Source organism: Maylandia zebra, linkage group LG16 (genome assembly GCF_041146795.1).
Source record: "Maylandia zebra isolate NMK-2024a linkage group LG16, Mzebra_GT3a, whole genome shotgun sequence".
Classification (NCBI taxonomy): Eukaryota; Metazoa; Chordata; class Actinopteri; order Cichliformes; family Cichlidae; genus Maylandia; species Maylandia zebra.
The window spans coordinates 21,501,061-21,524,470 of NC_135182.1; the positions used below are offsets into that span (position 1 = coordinate 21,501,061).

General features: G+C 40.1%; 1 protein-coding gene across 1 annotated transcript in view; it reads right to left on the reverse strand.

The window, feature by feature from the left end:
* Positions 1-836: 836 nt before the first annotated feature.
* The window catches only part of LOC101476829 (sodium channel protein type 3 subunit alpha), a 34,636-nt gene continuing 12,062 nt past the window's right edge, over positions 837-23,410 (reverse strand). Inside the window, exons 8-23 of the mRNA XM_076875025.1 lie at positions 19,284-19,508; positions 14,640-14,772; positions 14,298-14,536; positions 13,990-14,163; positions 11,587-11,943; positions 10,989-11,414; positions 10,312-10,444; positions 10,048-10,202; positions 9,612-9,785; positions 9,403-9,525; positions 5,007-5,282; positions 4,872-4,928; positions 3,981-4,122; positions 3,790-3,890; positions 3,415-3,685; positions 837-3,318 (exon numbers count right to left, since the gene is read on the reverse strand). Coding sequence (XP_076731140.1) covers positions 2,273-3,318; positions 3,415-3,685; positions 3,790-3,890; positions 3,981-4,122; positions 4,872-4,928; positions 5,007-5,282; positions 9,403-9,525; positions 9,612-9,785; positions 10,048-10,202; positions 10,312-10,444; positions 10,989-11,414; positions 11,587-11,943; positions 13,990-14,163; positions 14,298-14,536; positions 14,640-14,772; positions 19,284-19,508 — 4,032 coding nt within the window. The 3' untranslated portion in view covers positions 837-2,272. The remainder of the gene's footprint in view (positions 3,319-3,414; positions 3,686-3,789; positions 3,891-3,980; positions 4,123-4,871; positions 4,929-5,006; positions 5,283-9,402; positions 9,526-9,611; positions 9,786-10,047; positions 10,203-10,311; positions 10,445-10,988; positions 11,415-11,586; positions 11,944-13,989; positions 14,164-14,297; positions 14,537-14,639; positions 14,773-19,283; positions 19,509-23,410) is intronic.

Genomic DNA, 23,410 nt, shown 5'->3' on the forward strand with positions numbered 1-23,410 from the left:
ACTGGGACAAATCATGGCACGCACTCTGCCATGCATAATCATACTGTGCCATTAGTTTTCTTTTAAAGTAGTGATTTTTGGTGGAAAGCCTATACCTGAAGATAGAACCATTTTGAAAGAGTAAAAAAAAGAAAAATAAATATAGAAAGAAAATTAACCAAATCATGATTTTTATTTAGTGATAACATACAACCTTTTTTCCCTGCTTGAGTAATATAACAGTCAGTGGTATAACAACAATTGGAGAAAATTATTTAGAATTTCAGGAGCAGAGTCACACCTGAAATACGCCCTTTCTGGTTCTTTGGCTATATATGACCCTCCTGTACTACAAGCTGTTTATTCTCATTTTTGTTTGATATGTGGAGCACCTTCACATCCTGCTTTACCTTATATCATCCCAGTCCAAAATAGCTCACAGCTCATAAGCTGCACATCTGGTCACACCTTAGCTCCTTAGCTCCAGCCGCTCCTCCAAAAATTCAAACCCACACAATCTCTTGCGAGCATTCATTTGCCACCTGGCATAGATAGTAAGGGTAGACTCGTCATTCAACTAGGAGACTGCACAGTTTGCAATTATTTCAATGACTTCACAAGTTCTATGTCTGTGCCGCTACCTGGACTCCTGCTCATTCTACAGACACCGTCATTCCTGCCCAGCATGCCCACACAACCCCACTGACCCTCAACATCGTCTGGTTCCAGGTTTCTCTGGCCATGGGAAAACCCAGTGGCATTAATTTCCTCCTTGAGTGGTTTGAGCATTTTCTTGCTCCTCTTGTAAACAAATAGCTACCCCCCCCCCCCCCCCCCCTTTTTTTTTAGGACACCAATATCTGCTAGCCATATCAATTGGCATCATTTTCTTATATGATTATCAGCTTTCCCACTTGACGACATTTAGCTCTACCCCTTCTCCTACTTCTCTGGGTTATCATAGATGTTATCATGGGGTTGTCATGGAAGGTGGTTCTCCAGTAATTGTTCTTCCAAATTCAACCAGTGTTTACAAAACTGCTTATTGTCACCTTGATTATTTTACGAAATCTACACAGTAGTCATCAGTGCCTAATGCAAAATGAAGTAAACTACCCAGCCAGGTAATCCCGATTTCATATTCTATTTCAAGATAGACTCACCCCTAAGGATTTACTAGCCTTTGATCCATTACTTTCAACTTTAAGTTCTCTCATCATCGGGAATACTTCGGATCTCTTCTCCAGTTATTCTTTCTGCATTTCTGCCATTAGATCCACTTCAGTCAGTGAAATCACAAATCACCAGTTTGAGGTCAATCTACCAATCATATATTTGCAACCATCTTTGACATTTGCAACACACATTTTCATCACTGCTTCCTGGAAATTCCTTCTTTGGGGATCTGCCTAGCCCAGGAGCTGCAGCCAGTCTCTTCTGGGGCCTTCCCCAAGCAGCAGCCTCAATTGATTTCCACTAGAAATGCTGTCATATCTAAATGAGGATGCAGTCCCAGCTAGTGAATTGGAGATAATTTATCTGCATTTTGAAGTGGGGACAAACACTCCCCTTCTAGTTCTCTGTATACGACTATATATGCCCTGCACTACAAGCTGTTTGTAGTGCATCATCATCATTCGTCTCTCATTATTACATTGGGAAATGCCTGGCTGGAAAGCCACCATTCTTCTCTGAAGCCTTCCCCAAACCTTAGCCTTAACTGTTGCTCTGCCATCTGCAATTATCTATTGGGAATGCTGTCAGACCTAAGTCAGGATCCATTTAGGTTAGTCAGGTCACAGCTAGTGAATTAAAGACACCAGGTAGCAAAATTAGCTTCAATACAAGTTAAAGGATTAACTTATATGCGTTTCATAACACTTTAAGTAATGATGCCCATCTTTAGCAGACGTAAGGGGTCCTTGCTCCTTAATCCTTCCAAGTGAGTCATACTATAGCCTAAATGACACTTGTCTATTCTCTAAGATAAAAAAAATTACAGTCAGTTTGAAATAGCAGATATCCATATTAAAAAAGAGACTCCAGTGGATATCATGATCACTGTGAAAGGTTGTAAACATTTTGCATTCACTACAGTGTCTTTGGTGTAGCACAGATTTCCTTTTATATATCTTGTTCTTTGACATCTTTGTTCACAAATTCTTTTTCACTTTTGTCTTTTTCCTATTTGTTTTTTCTATTTGTTATTTCTATTTTCTATTTTTATTTCTACATGAATGCTGAGAGGCCGCAGAAAGTGTCAGTTTGCTTGTATCGGCACTGGAAGTTTTTCTTAAAGTTTGTCTGTGTCATCCTTTTCCATGTTAATGAGCTTTTCATCCTTTTGATTGTTATTACTTGATGTCTCATGGAGTCTTGTGTCTTTTCTTAGACTTTCCCGTACATACTTCCGAAATGCTCTCTGGATCACAACAACTGAAACAGCCTCCTGTTTGCGCCGGATGGTGGTACTGATGGGTTCGTAGGACACCTTTGAAAGATTCGAAGCCATGAAACGCTCTTCCATTTGCTCCTTTAGAATGTCCATTTCTCCACCCTCACCTAGAACACGCTTTGTGAATGCAAACAGGATGTCTAGGCAGTGAATGCGGTCACCACTCACAATGGGTAAGTCCATAGAGATCAGGTCAAACTTGTTAGGCTTGGCTATGCGCAATGGTGGTTCCAGATTATCTGCAAATTCTGAAAGCATTTTATACTCAATGAACTGTGTTGCATGAGGATCAAACCTTTCCCAGACCTCATAAAACATTTCAAAATCATCCTCACTCAGTGGGTCAGCGCTCTCTTCAGTAGCTACACCAAAGTTTTCCAGGATGACTGCAATGTACATATTCACCACAATAAGGAAAGAGATGATGATATAGCTCACAAAGAAAGTAATTCCCACTGTAGGATTTCCACAGTTTCCTTTAAAAGTACTACCAGGATTCTCCATCTCAGGGTCACAGTCATCTCCATTTTTGTTGAGAATGGGATATAGTAGGGTATCCCATCCAGCTGAGGTGGTGATTTGGAACAGACAGATCATGCTGTTTGCAAAAGTCTCAAAATTGAAAAGATCATCAATACCTCTTTCCTTCTTGACATATGCAAAGTTTGACATGCCAATGATGGCATAGATGAACATCACCAAGAAGAGCAAGAGACCAATGTTGAACAAGGCAGGAAGTGACATCATCAAGGCAAACAAGAGTGTGCGGATTCTTTTGGCTTTTTTAACAAGGCGGAGGATGCGGCCAATCCGTGCCAGTCGGATGACTCTGAACAAGGTTGGTGAAAGAAAGTATTTTTCTATTATCTCAGTAAGAAACAAACCTAAAGAAAGAAATGAAATGATTAAACACTGGATGACAGATTACTGCAATATTAAAAACTTGTCAGAGAGAAACTGTAAATGAAGGTGAGTCATACCGATGATTGACAGAATAACAACGATGAAATCAAATATATTCCAGCCATTCATGAAAAAGTAGTGCCGGAGCGAGACCATCTTCAATAAGCACTCTCCAGTGAAGACGACAATGAATACCACATTTATATAGTAGAGAACCTTTTTCTTGTAGTCTGATTGTTCAGCAGTTTCCATCATCATAGCAATCATATTAAGTGATATTAGAACCATAATCACAATGTCAAAAGATTTCTTGGTTGTAAAATCAAAAATATATCCTAGAATCTTGTTCTGAAACAGATAGACATGGGTAAAATAAACAAGAATATATTTTAGAAGAAAAACAATAAAATTTTAAATTCATATTGAATCCAGTCAAAGTTTGACTCGCATACTGATGGTCTAGGGATCGGTTTTTGTGGTTTCTTTGATGCCAGTTTCTTCATGGCATTGTAGTATTTCTTTTGTTCTTCAGTCATAAAGATGTCTTGACCTCCTAAGTAAAGAAAACATGATAGGCACATTAAATCACTTAAATCAAAAAAGAGAAAATACCAATTCTTCTTTTTACAAAGAGGTTTGATACTTATCTTTTTCCTTTGCTGATTGAAGTTGTCAATAACAACACCAGTGAAAAGATTGAGTGTGAAAAATGCTCCAAATATGATGAAAACAACAAAATAACAGTACATATATAGGTTGATCTCATAGTCTGGTTGTTCTTCTGGCTACAATGATAACAAAAAAACAAGACATTAAAAAAGAGACATCCTTTAGATTACTGTTCTGGCCAAGCGGATGTGTGCCTTAAGTGATTTAATTTTACAGAAAACTCTGCCTTGGTGGTATTTGTTTACTTAGCACTGTGTGTACAGTGCATAAAATATTCTGTCTTCCTAGTCCCTGTCAGTATCTGTCAAAAACTTGAGCTGCAGCATTTTGAATCAACTAAAGGCTTTTCAGGGAGTTTTTAGAACATCCTAATGATAATAAATTACAGTGGTACATCCTAGAGGTAATGACTGCATAAACTGGTTTTGGATGTTTCTAATTTTTAGAGATATTGCGCAAATGAAAGAAAGCAGTCCTACATATTTGTTTAATATGTGCATTACCTGGCCAAAAATGACTTCAAGATTCCTCACAATGTTATTGGAGGCCACCGTAATGCCATCCAGAGTTAACATTTGGTTAGACACCATATTTCTAAGATTATTAGGGCCGTAGAATAACCTGTTTTATCTGAATTTAGAAGTAGGAAATTACAGTAGAGGTCATCCAGATCTTTAAGATAAAGCTAACTCTTGCTCATGTTAGACCAACCCTTCACTTCAAAAAATATATTTTACATTGTTACAAATTTTTCATCAGAAATGTGTCACTGCCTCAGCAAAAGAAAGTGTAATATGATTTTAATAAAACATTGACATTTTACAGGGGTTAAAGCATTTATATGGTGAGATATAAAAATAACTACCTTGGTTTGAGAATCAACAGCGGCATACATGATGTCCATCCAACCCTTAAATGTAGCCTATAGAAAAAAATACAGCAAGTGACAACGGTAGAAAAACATGTTCTTCTATTACAAAATTTGCAACAAAATACTTACTACTTGCAACAGTGCAAGGTAACCCATGCCAACATTATCAAAGTTGACCTTAAGATTCATCACTCGAGCGCTTCCATTTTCCATTTGCCGACAGTCTGTCATATTTTTCACTTCTGATACCAGGAAATTTTTATTTGTGGTTGTGTTGACACAATAGTAGAACTTTCCCGCAAATAAGTTGACTCCAATGATACTGAAGATCAGCCAGAAGATGAGGCATACCAGCAGCACATTGAAGATGGAGGGAATGGCTGCCATTAGGGAATTGACAACCACCTGCACATCAATACACAAATCACATAACATATCTGTACAGCAGACAGAGATCACAGAAATCTAAACTGATGCATGATATTGTACACTGTGGTAATGGTTAAAAATAAATTAATAAATAAAAAAGGAAGAAAAAACATTTTTAAGTGCCATTGCGTTGGGTTGCAACTAAAGTTTATTTTGGTAGTTGACAAATCTGCCAATTTTTCTTAGATTGGTCGAATAGTTAACGATTACTTTAATAACTCCTGTCTCCACTTTCTGTGAGCTAACCTCTTGTTGTAGGCTCCAGTACCTCACCTGCTCACGTCTGACAACCTGTGAATATTACCCTGCTGTCTTGTCCATTTATGTGGTATTGGTATATGACAAGTCAACAATAAAATTCCATGTAGATGAATTTTATTGTCGACATCATTGATGACGTGGGGCTGCACGGCATCAATGGGTTAGTGCGGTTAGCTAGTTAATGCATTGATGCCGTGCAGTCCCATGCACGGGGCAATCCGCGGTAACTCGATAAGGGAGATTTGTGATTACTCATCTTCATATGATAAGAACCACAAAGTGCTTCACAATAATATAAAACACATGTACATAAAACAACACAATCGAGTCTGCAGCACAACTCTAGTAGAAAGCCAGTCTGAGGTTTTGAGCTTTTAGCTGCTGTTTGAAAGAATAAATAAAATCAAGGCAACTTTAAGATGGAGGCAAAGCAATCCACAACCTGGGGGCTGCTGTTCTAAAAGATCAATCTCCTCTGGTCTTAAAACTACTAACAGCCTTTGATGATCTCAGGCTGCAAGGGAGAGCATGGGGTTCTATAAGATCCAAGATGTAGGCAGGATTGACTGAGAGCTTTAAAAGTCAGTACTAAAATTTTGAGGTGAATTCTAAAATATATTGGAAGCCAGTGTAATGGGAATAAAACCGGTGTAATGTGCTCTCTATTTTTGTGTCTTTGTTAAGAGCTTTGCAGCGGAATTCTGGACTGATTGGAGACGGTTAGGATTCTTTTTGCTCAAACAAAGACAAAAGGCTGTTACAATAATCTAAGTGAGATGAAATAAAAGCATGAATCAGTATTTCCAATTCAGATTTAGACATCAATGTAGTCCTTGTAATCCTTAGTTGAAAAAGGCAGTTACTAATTAGCTGCTTGAGAGTGTTGCTCTAGCAACATCGCAGAATCAAAAATAACATCGAGGTACCTGAGGCTTGGCTGAACAGAGGAGCCAAGAGAACCAAGATGCTGCTTGATTACAGATATTTGGCTGTCGGGAGCAATAATTACCGTTTCTGACTTCTCTGAGTGCAGCCGCAAGTAGTTGTCACAAAGCCATTGTTCAATGGAAGCTAAACATTTTATTAAAGAGAACAACTTTTGGACTTCCATTGGCTTAAAAGAGCAGCAGAGCTGAATGTCATCAGTCTAGAAGTGATAAGACACATCAGGGAACTGCCTAATTATAAGTCCTAGAGGTAACATGCACAGGAGCAAAAGAATAGGTCCCAGAACTGAACCCTGCGGTACTCCACACGTCAGATGTGACATAAACTGATTTGCACAAAAGTTAAAAGATCTATTGGAGAGGTATGACTGAAACCACTCCAGAGCCACAATTTTAGCTTAGAGATAAGCCTGTAATTCTTAAGCTGTGTTAGATTTGAACTGCTGTTTTTTAATATTGGCTCAACAACAGCATACTTACAGAACCTAGGCACCACACCTGTTAAAAGAGAGGTGTTGCATATCTCTACAACAGAGGGGCCAATGGCAGAGAGAACATTTTGAAAACAGTCCAGCAGGTAGAATGTCATATGGACAAGTGGTGATTTTCATTTTATCCAGCAGAAGTGAAAGATCATGTATGGTCATTGGGTTAAACACCAACAGTGAATGAGGGGGAGGTGGACCAGAGACACAAACAGATGGTATTGAAGGACAAACGCTCATTTGGACATTATTAACTTTATCCACAAACAAATTTAGAAAGTCATTACTGTCAGATACAGAAGACATGGCTACTGGGGGGGACCATGGGGGAAACAACAGAGTTTATGGTTTCGAACAGTATCTTGGGATTTCTCTTGTTTGATGAGATTAGCTGAGAAAAAAATTCAGAAATTGATGACCTTACAGCCATTGCTAGGATTCATAAGAGAAAAAATAGAGATAATGTTTTGAAAAAGAGAAAATATCCAGTGAGCCGAAGTTCTCTGGATAATGATGCCTTTTTGATGCTAAAGGTCAGAGACTGCTTAGTTTACAGGTTAGCAATAGTAACTTAAATGACCAGTTTTTGTAAACAAGGTGAACAGAAGAGCATATTTTAACACACAACACATCCAACCTTGAAGCAGATGGGCTATAGAAGCTGAAGATTATATCAGATGCCACTACTTCAGTTAAACAAAGAAAACTGAGCAAGAATTCAAATTGGTTTACCAAAATTGGACTAAAGAAGACTGGATAAAGCTGCTGCGATTAGTCTTGATTTTTGTTGTGACATTTGGATGATAGGACAAGAAGTTGAAAGCCTAGATTCATTCTTCCTTATACCAGTAGTTCAGTCTGGTGGTCGTAGTGCAAGGGTGTGGTGCATAGATCATTCCGCTCTCGTCTATTTCCCGTCACCTCTGGTGTACCCCAAGGCTCAGTTTTAGGCCCTCTTCTCTTTATAATATACATCCTCCCTCTAGGTACCATCTTCCGCAAATTTGATCTTCAGTTTCACTGTTTTGCTGATGACACCCAGTTATATCTCTCTTGCAAACCTGATTCCTCCTTCCCACCTTCTTCCCTTACAGAATGTCTATCCGAGTTAAAATCCTGGTTTACCTCTAATTTTCTAAAGCTCAATGAGGATAAAACTGAGATCCTCCTTATTGGCACCAAATCCAACCTTTTGAAGGCAAACCATTTCTCACTCACCATCGATAACATTAACAGATTGCTTCCTTCTCTTTCCACCCAGTCTACGTCCATTCTTGTACACAGTCTTGTTACCTCCCGTATTGACTACTGCAATTCTCTTCTGCATGGTCTCCCCCAAAAATCCCTCCATAAGCTTCAACTGGTTCAGAATTCTGCTGCTCGCATTATCACCAGAACCCCCTCCTACCAGCACATCACCCATGTGCTTCAGGAACTTCACTGGCTCCCTGTGAAATTCCGGATAATTTTCAAACTTCTTCTGCTCACCTTCAAGGCCCTTCATAACCTCGCTCCTTCTTACCTTTCTGACCTGTTAACCACCACTTGTTCTGCCCGTTCACTTCGTTCTTCTTCTTCTGTCCAGCTTACTGTACCTTCCTTCCGCCTCACCACCATGGGAAGCAGAGCTTTCAGCTGCTCTGCTCCCAGGCTGTGGAATTCTCTGCCCCCTGAAATAAGAAATATTGGTTCTCTCCCCCAGTTTAAATCCCAACTCAAAACTCATCTGTTCAAATCTGCATATTCACTGTGAATACACTGTTTGTTCATTTTATCTTGTGCTTTATTTTATTGTTCTTATTCTGCCATTGTTTTACTAATTGTTTTATCCTATTGTAAAGTGTCCTTGGGTGACTTGAAAGGCGCTCATAAATAAATTTATTATTATTATTATTATATTTTCTCGACAGACTTTAGGCTTCTCAGTACTGATTAATCGATCCATCCAATTAAGTATTGCCTAAATGCCGCAGCACACTTGAGTATTATAAGCAACCATGACCATTCCTTTATGTCCACACTGTATTCATCTTCTTGTGGCTGCTTCCAACAAGATAATGTCCCACAAACCTCAAATAATCTCAGACTGATCTACACAGTCACCATATCTAAATCCAACAGAGCAAGTTTTGGATGTGTTTGAACCATAGATTTGTATTCTGGATACGCAGCTAATAAATCTGCAGCAACCGTGTGATTTTATCGTATCAGTATGGACCCAAAGTCTCAGCACCTTGTTTAATCTATGACAAAGTGAATAAAGGCAGTTCTGAAGGCTAAAGAAGGCCCACCCAGAACTAACAAAGTGTACCTAAGAGATTTAGGTTGTAGTCTAGTGTACTGGATTAGTGGTAGATAGTTCAACGTGACTCTGAATGGATAGGTGGTTCCAACAGCTCTTACCCTTATGCCCTCAAAGCGTGACAGGGCTCTTAGTGGCCTTAGAGCTCGTAGGGTTCTCAAAGACTTCATGGGACCGAAATTATTAGCATCTAATGTGTTGGCTACTAGATCGGCAAGTGAGATCTGGAAAAAATACAATTACAAATACGTTATAAGCGGCAAAGATATATTAAACTGTGTGTTTCTGTCTAAGCAGCATTTCGATGTACATTAGCAATTAGGAAGTCCAACCAGCACCAGGCATTTGAGAAATATTTAGCAAATCCATATGCCATCCATTTCACTAACATCTCCAGAATAAAAATGCAAGTGAAAATTTTGTCTGCAAACTCCAAAACTGTTTTAATAGTCTTCCTCTGCTCATTGTAGATATCTTCAAATGCCTAAATGTGAGGAAAAAGACAGGTAAGTGTAAATACAAATGGAAAGTGTATTAATGCCAAACATGCACATAATGAAATTTCCATTAAAAATATCAATAGTACTTTGCAGACAATATCTTAGGATTTGCTCCAAAACAGACGTGAGAACAGATCACCGAAAGAGACTGATTTAGTAATATTAAATGAAAAACGTTTTAAAAATGAACAGTTAAGAACTGCCTGATCCTGATTAGATGCCAGATGTTTTTATGTAAATACTTACAAGGGCCCCACTGCTAAGCAGGATCATGAAGATGATAAAGCTCTCAAACCAGTTGTGCTCCACTATCTGATAACAGGTTTTTCGTAGTGCCCACCATATTTTACCCCAGCCCACATCTACATTTACTTGACAGCAATGGAACGCCTGCACACAGACTGAAAAGAGACAATGGTTAGGATGGTTAGAAATGGTTAGAATGGTGTTTTAGACATGGAAAATGCAGATTCAAATTAAAACTAAAGTTATAGCAGGTGTTAGTTTCACCAGCAGAGAAACAAGCATTAGGATCTATATCATCTTCTAATTCAAAGTCTGCAGAATTTCCTCTCTTTCCAGCTGGTACATCATCCACTGTGCTTGCATCTGAGCAGCTGAACTGTCCATCATCAATGATAATCTGTGGATGAAATCAATAGTGTAGATGAAAATCTTGGATGAGCTGATATAACAAAGCCATTGAGTAAGACTAGTTTCACAAAATGACAGATTGTTCTGTCATTTTAGTAGTAATTTTAAATAGTTGTACAAAAAACACCTGAGGCACTGGCTGCATTTTTAGGTAATTATTTGTATATGACTTTGCTATTTTCACAATTTGTGAATAAGTGTTTAAAATTTACAATTTATATTTGCATTTCAAATTATGAAAGTGGTTTGATAAACATGTTAGTGGTTTTTACAGTAAAAAAATTTTTTTTCCTAATTGGATTTTATGTTTTTTGGTTGATTTTGAATCAAGTGTGTATGATACATGTCATTGCCATGACTAGATTTTAGGCTGATCCCTTCACCTTTACTAATGAAATACCTAACTTACGCCAACAACAGTGTTCTCTTACACTATGTGGTTGCATTGCGTGTCATAAATAACTTTTGTAAGGCTTGGTTTAAAACAAAAATCAGGCATCTGTAGAGATTTTTGAGACCAAGAACATCCTTACCGCAGGACATCCTGCTACATCTGATGAAGCACTGTTGAAGTCCTCAGTATCGGGTTCTTTCATAATCATAGAGATGGTGACAGTCCCACTAGGGTTGTTGATGAAAGATGTTAGGGAATCATTGCTTTTGGTGCTGACCATGTATTTGTCCCCAGTTTTTTCTACGCCGATCACCTCCCCATTGCCATGGTTTAGGATACTGTTCGGCCCTAAAGGTTTGTGGAGTTCATCCAGAGATTTTTCCTCATCCTTCTTTTGTTTCTTCTCTCTAAGGCAGGCGCTGCTGCAGCTAGTGCTGAAGGAAATGCTTTCGTATATACGTGTAATGGCAATTTGCAAATTGTTTGTTTCTTTGTCATCCATTGCCCATGCTAGATTGTCAGTACTGAATGAACTCAGCAGCAGGGCCAAGAAGAGGTTCAGGACCTGCCAGGTAATGACATGGACAGGTAAAATTTATATTGAAACTATTATAAACTGATTACAACAAAACACATATTACTGTAAAACTGCACTATGTACAATTACTTAAATAAGAATTACATTTTTAATCAGTTTAATGAGTTTAAATTAATGAATTGACCATTGAAAGTTTTACCACAAGGTTTCCTATAATCAGGATCATCATGTAGAAAGTGATGCACATGTGTTCATTAACCACTGTCATACAGTCCCACATGGTTTCTATCCACTCTCCACAAAGCACCCGGAAAACAATGAGGAATGAATGGAAGAAGTCATTCATGTGCCAACGAGGAAGAGTGCAGTCCTCAGAAATTTTACACACACAGTCCTTGTATTTTTTTCCAAATAGCTGCATGCCCACCACAGCAAAGATGAAGACGATAATGGCCAAGACCAGTGTCAAGTTGCCCAAAGCCCCCACTGAATTACCAATTATTTTGATCAATTTATTTAGAGTGGGCCAGGATTTCGCCAACTTGAATACTCTAAGCTGTAAACAAAAACAAAAAAAGTCATTACCTAACTCACAAAACACCAGAACATACAGGCCATGATGTATAGTGGCAAGAAGAAGCAGGTGAGTCCTTTGGAACTATGTTTAAAAAGTTGGGAAACAACCTTTACCCCAACAATTGCAGTTTCATGGTCCCTCTGTCCTTACGTTTTCATCTGTCTCTCCCTCTTATGCTTTCTACCTCTCCTCTATCCCTGTTTGTGTGTGTATTGGTGTCTTGGTTTTTGTGTAGTGGAGGGACTCAGCTCAGGTTCCTGCCTTCTGGACATCCGCTGGTAAGCTGTCTTTGATGAACTCGATGGAGTCACTACTTAAGGGAGTGGCTCAGTGGCAGAATCAGAGAGACTGTATTCATCCCACAGCGAAATTGAGTTGTGATAAACAATTAACATAGCTTGGCTCCTACCTTTGTGATTGTGCTACTTGCCTTTATATAGAAAAGCTTTTCTATCATTTCTGCAGAATCTGTGTGCAGATTCTGTTACAGAGAAGCTTGCTGGAAATAGGTGACCTGTTTAGTGTTCTTGAGAAGCTTTGTATCTGTGTGGATTCCTGGGGTCATATTATTTTTTAAACTTTACCAGTGCATTCAACACCATCAGGCCACTCTTTCTGGGTGGACTCTCTAAAGGTGGTGTCACTGAGGTAAATGTTGTCCAAGATAAAGGAAATACTGGATAATGCCTCCCGCCCTCTCCATGTCCTGCTTGCCACTCACAGGAGCACATTCAGTAATGCTGGGCATACACTGTGTGATTTTTGGCCCATTTTGAGCCAATTTTTCAGTCGTGCGACTGTTTTGGTGATCGGCCTGAGTTTCGGCTTCATCGTGTGTCGTGCATCATGTAGTATACATGGTGTAACGAGAAGCGATTAACACCCCACGACCAGATCCCGATCATCAATCGTTTGGTCGTAAGAAAATCAAACCTGTTTGAAATCCTATCAGCTGTCTTGAGGTGGTCAACGCATCCTCTCACACTGCACACGCGCAAACACAGAAATGAAAGTGAAAAGACGGAGCAGCACGGCAGTGCAGCGTGTGATCTGGACACAAGCAATGAAAGCACAACTTGTAGAACTTTGGCAAGCTCATCTAAGCCGTTTTGATTTGGCCTGACAAAATTAGTTGGATGAGTGAAAGACAGTTAGGGAGAGAGAGAGAGCGAGTGACAGATTTTGTGTTATAACCTTCATGTTAGGGACGCACAGTGTGAGCACTCAGGTCGCATCAGAGCATTGGCCCGTATAGTGTGAGACCCTGCATCGTGACCTACGAACTTTTAACCCCTGCGAGTCAATCGTACAGTTTGAGCAGGAGCTGAATAACGTGACTGAAAAAAATCGTACAGTGTATGCCTAGCTTGAGAGATTTAGCTTGCCCAAATGCACCACAGAATGCCATAGCCACAGGCAGAAATAATTTTAATCAAGTACACACTGCAATAGGTGAACACCCTCAATATCACATCCTCAACAAAGAAAAATTACAAAGTCAATATGATTAGAAGGGAACCTCAATCTCAACTATATATATTTAATTTTAGGCAATATACTGGGATATTTATAATTAGAGGTATTTGTATTAAAATCTATTTTGTTATATTTTGCAACTTTGTAATACATTGTATTATTTAATTTTGTTTGGTTACTTCTCTTAGTGTCTTGGATCAGTTGTGACCACATAATTTTCTTTGGGATTAGTAGAGTATTCTCGTTCTGAATTTGATCGCCATGAGATTACAAATTCATTACACCCAGTTGCAATAATTTTGTTCATGTCTCCAACGACTATTTTCCGTAGTCTAACTGTAGCATTAGGTAACATGACCAAAGCCAACTACATAATTGACATGTTGCTGAGTGGATGAAAACCAATCAAAAACTGTCACAGGATCCAGGGAGGCTGGCCAGGTGCTCCCAGTTGTGCTGATTTATGAAAAATTTATACATAGATGCTAACAATTCCAAAGGTTTCACTTACTACTGCTTGTTATCGTAGATGTGCATTTATAGACTTACCAATCGGAATGATCTCAAGATAGTCATATTCTTCATTTTTTCCAAACAAAGCTCTATCAAGCTTAAACTAACAATGATCGCATCAAAGATATTCCATTTCTTCTGAAAGTAATAGAATGGGTCCAGTGCAATAACCTTGAAGACCATTTCAGCTGTGAAGATGCCGGTGAATATCTTTATGCACACACACACACACACACACACACACACACACACACACACACACACACACACAAATAATGAACACTGATAAAATTTATATTTGATTTATATTTGATTAAAAATAATCAGCTCTTAATTTGACTTACCTTATTACCGATATTAAGCATGCTTTGGAACCCATCACTCATTGGATAATGCTCCATGGCCATAAACAATGTGTTGAGTGCAATGCAAATAGTAATGAATAGGTCCATAAATGGGTCCATCACAATTAGATGAATGATTTTCTTGAATTTCAGCCACCCTGGGCACCACTCCCAGATGAGGAAAGTGTAGGCAAAATCGTACCACCAAGTAGGACATTTCTGCCTTGACTCTTCAAGTTCTGATGGCAAAGTGATGAAAATTTTTTGTGTGAAGCTACAATGACATTGTAGATGTAGTCAAGACAAGAATGGCAATTCATGCAATTGTAAAAAAACACCTACCCTCTATTGTGTCCGTAATTACACTAGTGAGACTTTGAGGTCTCTGTCTGGCCTCTCGGCTCTTAAGAAAGTCCATATATTCCTGGCTTATTCCTCCATTACTTTGCCTGTAGTCTGTGTCAGTAGTGTCAGCCTGGGGATAGATTGTTATATATGAAATGTAACCATACAAAAAATGTGTTGTATTTTGCCATTGATAAACAACAGCACTAACATAAATCACTGTCAGTGTCCCACTCATTCAAGTGACTACTTCAGTCTCAGCTGACTGCAGGTTTCCCCAACCGTATAAACAGTACATTTGCACAATAAATGAAAATAGCCCACTCTCATCGGCCTGCCTCCCTGTCTCACCACTGGAACCTTTCTGGAGTGGATCATTCACATACTCACCAAGACTTTTATGACCTTGCCTCCCCCTCTCACAGACCTCCATCTGCAGACAATGTAAGCCATGAAATATCCTCAAATGGATCTACCTCTTCAGTCTTTTCCTTACTCTTTTCTAACTCACCTCTCCTGTTGTTGCAGTGACTGATCACTGGTCCTCCCACTCACATTCCTGACCCTATATTCCCTTTGACATCTCATCTAACTCTAGGACCCCGCTGACTTGCTCATGTCCACCCCAGTTACTCACAGTATTTATCTTGCATCTCGGTTATCAGTGTCTAGTTCCTGTTCTTGTAGATAGCATCGTTTCTGTATATGGCATAGTTGTAGTATTTTTGCCCATGTCATAGCTCTGGCTCTAGCTCATGTTCCTGTGTATAGTCTTCATAGTTATAGCATTTTATGATCGTCACAGCTCAGGGTTTGTCACTGTTCTTAGTAGTATTTTGCTCTTGCCCCTGTATATAGTACCTGCCCCTGCACTAGTGTTGACCTACATATTTAATACCATAATAGTGTCACTTAACCTTGTATATAGTCGCTGTTTATGTTCACAAGCACTGCCGCTGTTCAAGTCTTGTGAGTAAAAGTCATGTCACGTATCTTGAGCATCTCTGTTGAATCTGTCTTTTGGGTCCAATCTATGTCTGATGGCTCGCGCTGTGGCAAGAAGTCACTTTCATTTCTCCCACTGAAAATGCTACGTCCAGATGAACAGAATCAACCTTTTGGGACTAATGAATGAAATTCTGCTTATCATGCATATAAAAAAAGAACATTCTAAAACTACACCTTTGGCTCACATAACTGATGACTTAATAAGTGATATTGAAGGAATTAATTATGATGAAGGAAATGACCTCCTAGCCCATTGTTCCTTCAGTGGGCTGGTTTCAGTCATTATGCAAATGTACTGTTTATAAGATTGGGGAAACCTGCAGTCAGCTGAGACTGAAGAGGTCACTTGGCTGAGTGACAAAATGTTTCTCCCACTGAAAACGCTACGTCCAGATGAACAGAATCGACTTTTTGGAGAAGCGATATTGAAGATAAAACGATTGTTGGAACAGTGTTGCTAGATCTGAGCGCAGCGTTTGATGCAGTTGATCATGAAATCTTATTGGATAAATTAAATTGTTTTGGTTTTGAAAGGTCTGCTGTTCAGTGGATTAAGAGTTATTTAACCAATAGGCAATTTGCTGTAACATTTAGTAGGGGTAACTCTGTGTTACATCCTGTGAGGCTATGGGAGTGTGGGGGTTGGGTGTTTGCCCGCTCTCTCCACCTCCTCCTCTCTTGCCACTCCTACCCCCTCTGTCTCTCTCACTCTCCTCTCTCCCCAGGACACAGCTGCTTTTGATTAGCCTCGTTTGCCACTTGGGCCCAGTCAGCAATCACCTCTGAGGCTATATAAGCAGGGGATGAACTGTGAGTGAGGTGGTTTTTCCCCTCTGTGGCTCTACACTTTTTTCTGCTAGGTTTTGTACAGACAGCCTCCTTCGACTAGTGAGTAGACAGGCTTGTGGGCCCTGAGAGTGTCTCCCCGCGGCGAGGAGTAAAGTAGGAAGTGTGGAAAGTGCGTCCCTTATTTGTTAGGTAGTTTTTTCTTTTGTTGCTGTGATTGTTTCCTTTGTTTCTTTGGCATTATTGGTAGAATGGCGTTGCTGGCTCTTTAAGTTAAGGTTATTTGTAATAAAACTATATTATTTGTAATAAAACTATATTATTATAGAGCAACTCTGTCTGTTTTCCTTTTTATTCTATTTCCGGACCCATTTGTTACTGGTCCCCACACTCACATCCCTAGACCTCTTTGTGGGGATGTAACAATGTGGGGGCTTGTCTGGGAAATGAATGGAAGGAACAGCGACTAAGTTTTGGTGTGTTGTTTGCCGGTCACTTGTTTAGTTGTATCATATCTACTACGTTCTCTCTCCAGTTAGCACAGGGGAGTGTCTAGCTGAGTGTAACCTACTCCTTCAGGCACTCATTTTTTTATTTTGCCTTTTTTATTTTTGGAGTAATCCCGGGTGGGGATTAGTTCCCTGTCGGGGGTAGGCTTGTCGGTGCTTTGTGCGCCTGGTGCACTCCAGAAGCTAAGTAGGCTAAGATTTTAGTAGGCAGGTCTGGGGAGAGGGTCGGTGGTATTTTTATTTATTGGTTAACCCTGTGGCCACACACATTTTGCACCCGTCTTTGATTTGTGTGTTGGAGGTGGTTCTCATTTGTTATTATTGTTAGCCTGGGGTAGTTTTTTTGTTGTTGTGGTTTTTAACCCTTTAGAACCGGTAGGAGCGGATACGCTCCATTTTGCGTAACTATTTTTAAATCCCGGTAGCACTGCAACCACGTGAGCTAGCGCTATAATTTTTTTTGCATATGAAACCGGAGTAATTGTACTTACATCTTATGCCATCAGCTTGTCCTCGGTCACAGTTTCCTTCCACATATAGCTTTGCAAAAACTGCATAAAAAGCGCTTGTAGCAACAAAAACATAATATTCCAGAAACATGCTTTGCCGATCCGATCAGCTGTTTGTAACACTTCCTACGTCCATCAGCGCGAACTATCACATGACCGCCATGACCTGCCCGAAACCGGAAGTCACGTCATTTTGCGGAAATGTAGTTTTTTTTTTTTACCATCGTGGCCTCATGAGCTTATACTTGTGTTTTTAAAAGTTATGTTTGACTTCATGACTTTCTGTGTCGTTTCTGGGATGCTTAGGACTCATATTTCACTGCTGGAAATAGTTTATTTTGATGCATATGCTGTTATTTTGCAAATTTGCACTATAATATATTTTTTCGTTTTTCCTGTAGTATATGAAAATTGGTGTATCTCAAAAATAAAACTATGAAAACACTCAAAATAAATTTCCTTTGGTGGGAAACTAGTTTGTGCAACTTTTTTGTATTTACAGTTTTGAGGGATAAACCTCTTAAATTTCTCTAACTAGAAATATATGTTAAAAAAACAAAAATGATTTTCAATTTTTTTGTAGTTTATTGCACTTTTTTGCAATTTATGTAATTACTATGCACTTAATGCATACATATTATAAGAATTTGGACTATAATGATTGTATTGATGTATAGCAACTTGAAATGCTCCCAAAAATTGCACTACAGCATGTAAAATATAATATAAGCTCTGGCGGAGTTCGTCCTATGGTAGGTCTTAAAGGGTTAAGAAAGAGTGTTTTAAAATATTAGATGGAATCACCCAGGTTGCTGTAATGAAAAATATTTAGATATTTAAAGAAAATTATTTATTCATTATTTATAATAATTTATTTATTTATTATTAACTTATAATTAGAGTACCATCAGGCAACTCAAGAATTATATTCTACTTCAATTAGACTGACTACTTATTTTTCTCGTACAACTTGTATTTGCTCAGTCCACTATGAAAGTTGATTGAAAATATCATTTTCTTCATTTTGGTGACTAGCCCCTCCGACTCAGTTTGTCCTCAAAACTGCTGCTATTATTAGCCCACATCCTAGGCTTCACCATGGAAATTATTAATATGCTGCAGGTGGTGATGATGATCATTGTGATGAATTATTGGATGAACATGCTGATGATGGCATATACAATTATAAAAAAACTTAAAAATTTTCATAAACAAAGAAGATGATAAGGGCAATGAGAAAAAAAATTTAAAAGTTATCTCAAATGGCTACACATAATTCAGAACTGGATAGTCAGATTATCAATCCAATTGCTTTTCCTGCCTGTCAGGAGCCCAGCAAGAGGTGACAAAAGCCAGAGAATCTTCTTGTTGACAAGGGTTATAAAGGCTTTCTGATTAAAAACTCATCACAGAGTAAGGGAATTTGTGTTTGGTAATTTACTTTTTTGTTGTAACAATGCTTCCAGACAATAAACCTGACAGTAGATGAAACAGGAAATTCCTAATTTTCAACATTAAAGTGTCAAAGTCATTGTAAAATATCTCTGTTTAACCATCTGGTATGTTTTCTGTTTTCTTTTGTGACTAAAAATATTGGTTCATGAGATTTACATTCATTGAATTCTATTTTTATTTACATTTTAAATGGTGTCCAAACCTTTTGGTATTAGGTCATATTGTAATTTACAATGCATGTAGTGAAGATGCAGTAATGAATACCAGTAACAAAGTGCAATAAAGTAACCAATGAAGAAGTGAAAGGGACTTTAGAACTGAAAAGATCACTTATATAACACTTTCATATCACATCATACCACATAGGAAATTACCTGATGTGTAGATGACCTCCTGCAAGCCGTCTGTATATTGTCTTTTGACTCAGATTTAGGAGGCTTACTCTCAGCCATTTTCTCTTCTTCCTTTCTTTGTTTTCGCCTGCTGCGTCTCTCCTTTGCCCTTTTGGAGCTCATCTTGAAGGTCTTAGAGAAACTCTCTTTGCCATCAACTTTATCACTGGTCTCGGTAGCTCCTTCTTCAGCAGCAGCTATTGCTGCCTAGAAGTGGGAAGATAAGACAATGATAGTACACGGGGGGGGGGGGGGGGGTGCGCAACGATACTCGTATCGATATTGAACCGTTCGATACAGTGCTTTCGATTCGGTACGCATATGTATCGAACAATACAAAATTTTTAATTTATTTTATCTTTCTTTAAACTTTCCTTCTGACGATGCTGTCTGTGTTGAGCGCTCAGTGGATCTGCGTTCGACAGTGCAGCCTAGGCGGAGTAGTCGAACGCAGATTCACTGAGCGCAGGGCAAGCTAGCGAGACAGAAGTTAAGCTCTCCTTGCAACATGGCAAATTGAACCTCCCCCACCCTCATTCAGATGTGGCGTTTGGAACTATTTTGGTGTTCATGTGACATATGACCCTGAAGGTAAGCGTGTCATGGACTAAAGTAAAACAGTATGTTGGATGTGCCACACAATGCTCAGTTACATGGGTGGGAACTAGTGTGTTAGCGCAGTTAGCTCATTAACGTGTTGACGCCGTCCAGCCCCATGCACGGGGCGATCCACGGTAGCTCGTTAACGGAGATTTGCAGTGTTGTGGCTTTAACGTCATTTCAACGAGATTAACGCTGACAGCAATAGTGGGAACACAACGAATATGACTGCACATTTACTCCGACAGCATCCTAGTGCAAAGACAAGTGGAAGCAGACAAAAACAACAAGCACGCATGCTACAAACTTTACCCGAGTCATTTAGACAGCCGTTAGCACATGATTCTCCTTATGGGGACCTGATATGTTTAATATGCTGCTGAGAATATAGCCCAGAAGAAGCTTATAGTATAGCTTTTATTTTGGAAAGAGACATTTCTCTGTAATAAACTCTTTTCCAAAGATGAGTGATTTCTCGATCAGATAGATTTATTTTTTTTATTACTTTGTTGTTTCAGCAACATTAAATGTAAAAACTATACGTTTGAGTTAAAATATATATTTATAATTTTAATAAATGACAAATTAAAAAGGCATGAACATTTTTTTGTATCGAAAAAATATAGAACCGTGACACCAAAGTATCGAACCGAACCGTGAATTTTGTGTATCGTTGCACCCCTAATATATATATATACATATAACATATATATTACATAATATATAAATATTCAGCACTTGTAGGTTGCTTTGCTTTCACTCTTGTGTCTAGTTCTTCCCAAACCAGCTCGATGGGTTTCAAGGCTGGAGACCGTGGTGGCCACTGCATGTTTTCAAGCTTATCGTTTTGTTCGGTATTTCTGGCATAACTTGGATTTGCATAATTGTATAATTCACACTTAGGCGCATATCAGAGGGTATTGAATGGCGCTGCAGAGTGCTGTGGTAGCCGTTTTGGTTCAGGGTGCCTCTCACTCTGTACAAGTCACTGGCCCTGGATTCAGGAAAACAGCCCAGACCTTCGCAGTTATTCCTCCATTTTTGACAGTTGATGCCACATACTGTGGAATCATCCTTTCGCCTACTCGATGGCATACAATGATTCTGTGTGATGAATCTGAGATTTCAAATTGTGATTCCTCAGTCCATAATACCTTTTTCCATCTTTCAGTAGTCCAATGTCATGGCCCAGGCAAGCCTCTTTGTCTTATTCTGATGTCTTAGCAATGGCTTTCTTGCTGCCACACGTCCTGTCAAACATACAGCTCGAAGTGGTCTGCTCTGAGAGCCGCTAGTCACTAAGCGTCACAGTTGCAGACAAGAAAGATTCTTTAGTATGAAGAATTGGATAGCACCAGGCCCTGACATGATTCACACCTACTGGCTGAAGAATCTGACTGCACACCATGAACATCTTCCAACACAAATGAACCAGCTACTAGTCACAGGCAGACACCCAGAATGGATAACTGAAGGCTGGACAGTTCTGACCCCCATGGACCCCCAGATGGGAACAGTCCCATCAACTACCAGCCAGTAACCTGCCTTAGTACTGTATGGAAGCTCCTGTCAGGCTCCTGTTCATCATAGTGGCTAAGATGAACAGGCACATGGCTCAAAACATGAGCAAGGCACAGAAAGGTATTTGCTATCTACCAGTAGCTAGTTTTAAACTGCTTTGGTATCTCAGTGCCTCAGTTACCCCCCTTAATCGTGGCAGCCGCCTGCCCTCCTCCTCCTTCTCCACCTCCACCCATGCGTGAGCACACCTTACCTGTGCCTGAAAAATTTTCAGGGGATTTAGATAAGTGCAGAGGCTTCTTAACCCAGTGCGACTTGAGTTTTCGCCAACAGACTCAAGCCTATGCTACCGACGGTGCCAAAATTGCTCTTATGGTACAACTCATGACTGGGAGAGCACTGAAGTGGGCTCAGGCAGTGCTGTGTTCCAACCCCAATGTTTCTTATCCTGACTTTCGGACCAAATTCCGCTGTGTTTTTGATAAAGGTTCTAATCCGGATGCAGCTGCTCACCGTTTGTTTTCATTAAAACAGGGCAAAAAGAGTGTGGCGGATTTCTCTGTGGATTTTTGGATCTTGGCTGTGGAGACTGGCTGGGAAGAAAAAGCACTTCGGGGGCATTTCTCAATAGCCTCAATGAAGGACTCAGACTTGAGTTGGCCACCAAAGAATTACCCAAATCTTTGGATGCTTTGATTAATATGTGTGTCAGCCTTGATGACCACATGCGAGAATACGGAGGGCGGTCTGAGGAAGCCCGCAGGGCAATAGGAAGCCCAGGTGGTTGGCTGAGCGCTTCTTCCGATGGGGGAGGAGAAGGGTAGCATGAGCTTGAGGAGACGGAGGAGGAGCCAATGCAGCTAGGGCGAGCTAGATTCAGCAAGCCGGGGTGGAGGAAGAAACGCCAGATGGGTGAGTGCTTTGCATGCGGAAAGAAGGGGCACTTTGCAGACTCTTGCCCATCCCGGCTGAAAGATTCGGCCCGTCAGTAGCGGCGGGGTTACTAATGGGTGCGACCGGAGATGTGTTACCCCACCTCAGCTGCCCCACCAAACTTATCTTTCGGTCCATAACTCATTCCTGTAATGCACTAGTGGATTTAGGGGCGGAACAAAGCTTTATGGATGAAACTTTAGCCAGGAAATTGGGGGTCCCGCTTGTTTCCCTGCATGTTCCTTTACATGTGTCTGCCCTCAATGGGGAAGTGCTGGCCAAAGTCATGCATCGCACTCATGAAATCACGCTGGTTCTTTCTGGTAATCTTGTTGAAAAGATAAGTTTGTTTCTGTTTAAGGCGCCTGATACTCCATTGGTGTTAGGTTACCCGTGACTTCAACGTCATAACCCTCAGATAGATTGGGCCCAGGGTAGTGTGGGGGGATGAAGTGAGTGGTGTCTCAAGCAGTGCTTACGGTCAGCTGTTCCCAATCTGACGCCGACAACGGCGAAGGACTCTGTCTGTGCTCCTCATCTCTCTGTTGTTCTGGCTGAGTATCATGGTCTAGCTAAAGTGTTCAGCAAGAGTTTGGCCTTGTCGCTTCCGCCTCACCGACCTTATGATTGTGGCATTGATTTGCTTCCAGGAGCTACACTGCCCACCAGCTGCCGGTACAGCCTGTCCAAGCCTTAGCGCCACTCCATGGAGCGCTATATTACGGACTCACTCTCGGCAGGCATAATTCGACCGTCCACTTCCCCGCTTGGGGCAGGATTCTTTTTCGTCGAAAAGAAAGACAAATCCCTTTGCCCCTGCATTGACTTCCGTGGTCTCAACAAAATAACCATCAAGAACAAATATCCTCTCCCTCTGCTAGCATCCGCATTCGAGTTGCTCCAGGGAGGCACCATTTTTACTAAGCTGGACCTTCGCAATGCCTATTATTTGGTTCGTATTCGAGAAGGGGACGAGTGGAAGACCGCATTCAACACGCACTTGGGCCATTTCGAATATTTGGTCATGCTTTTTGGTCTAATCAATGCTCCAGCAG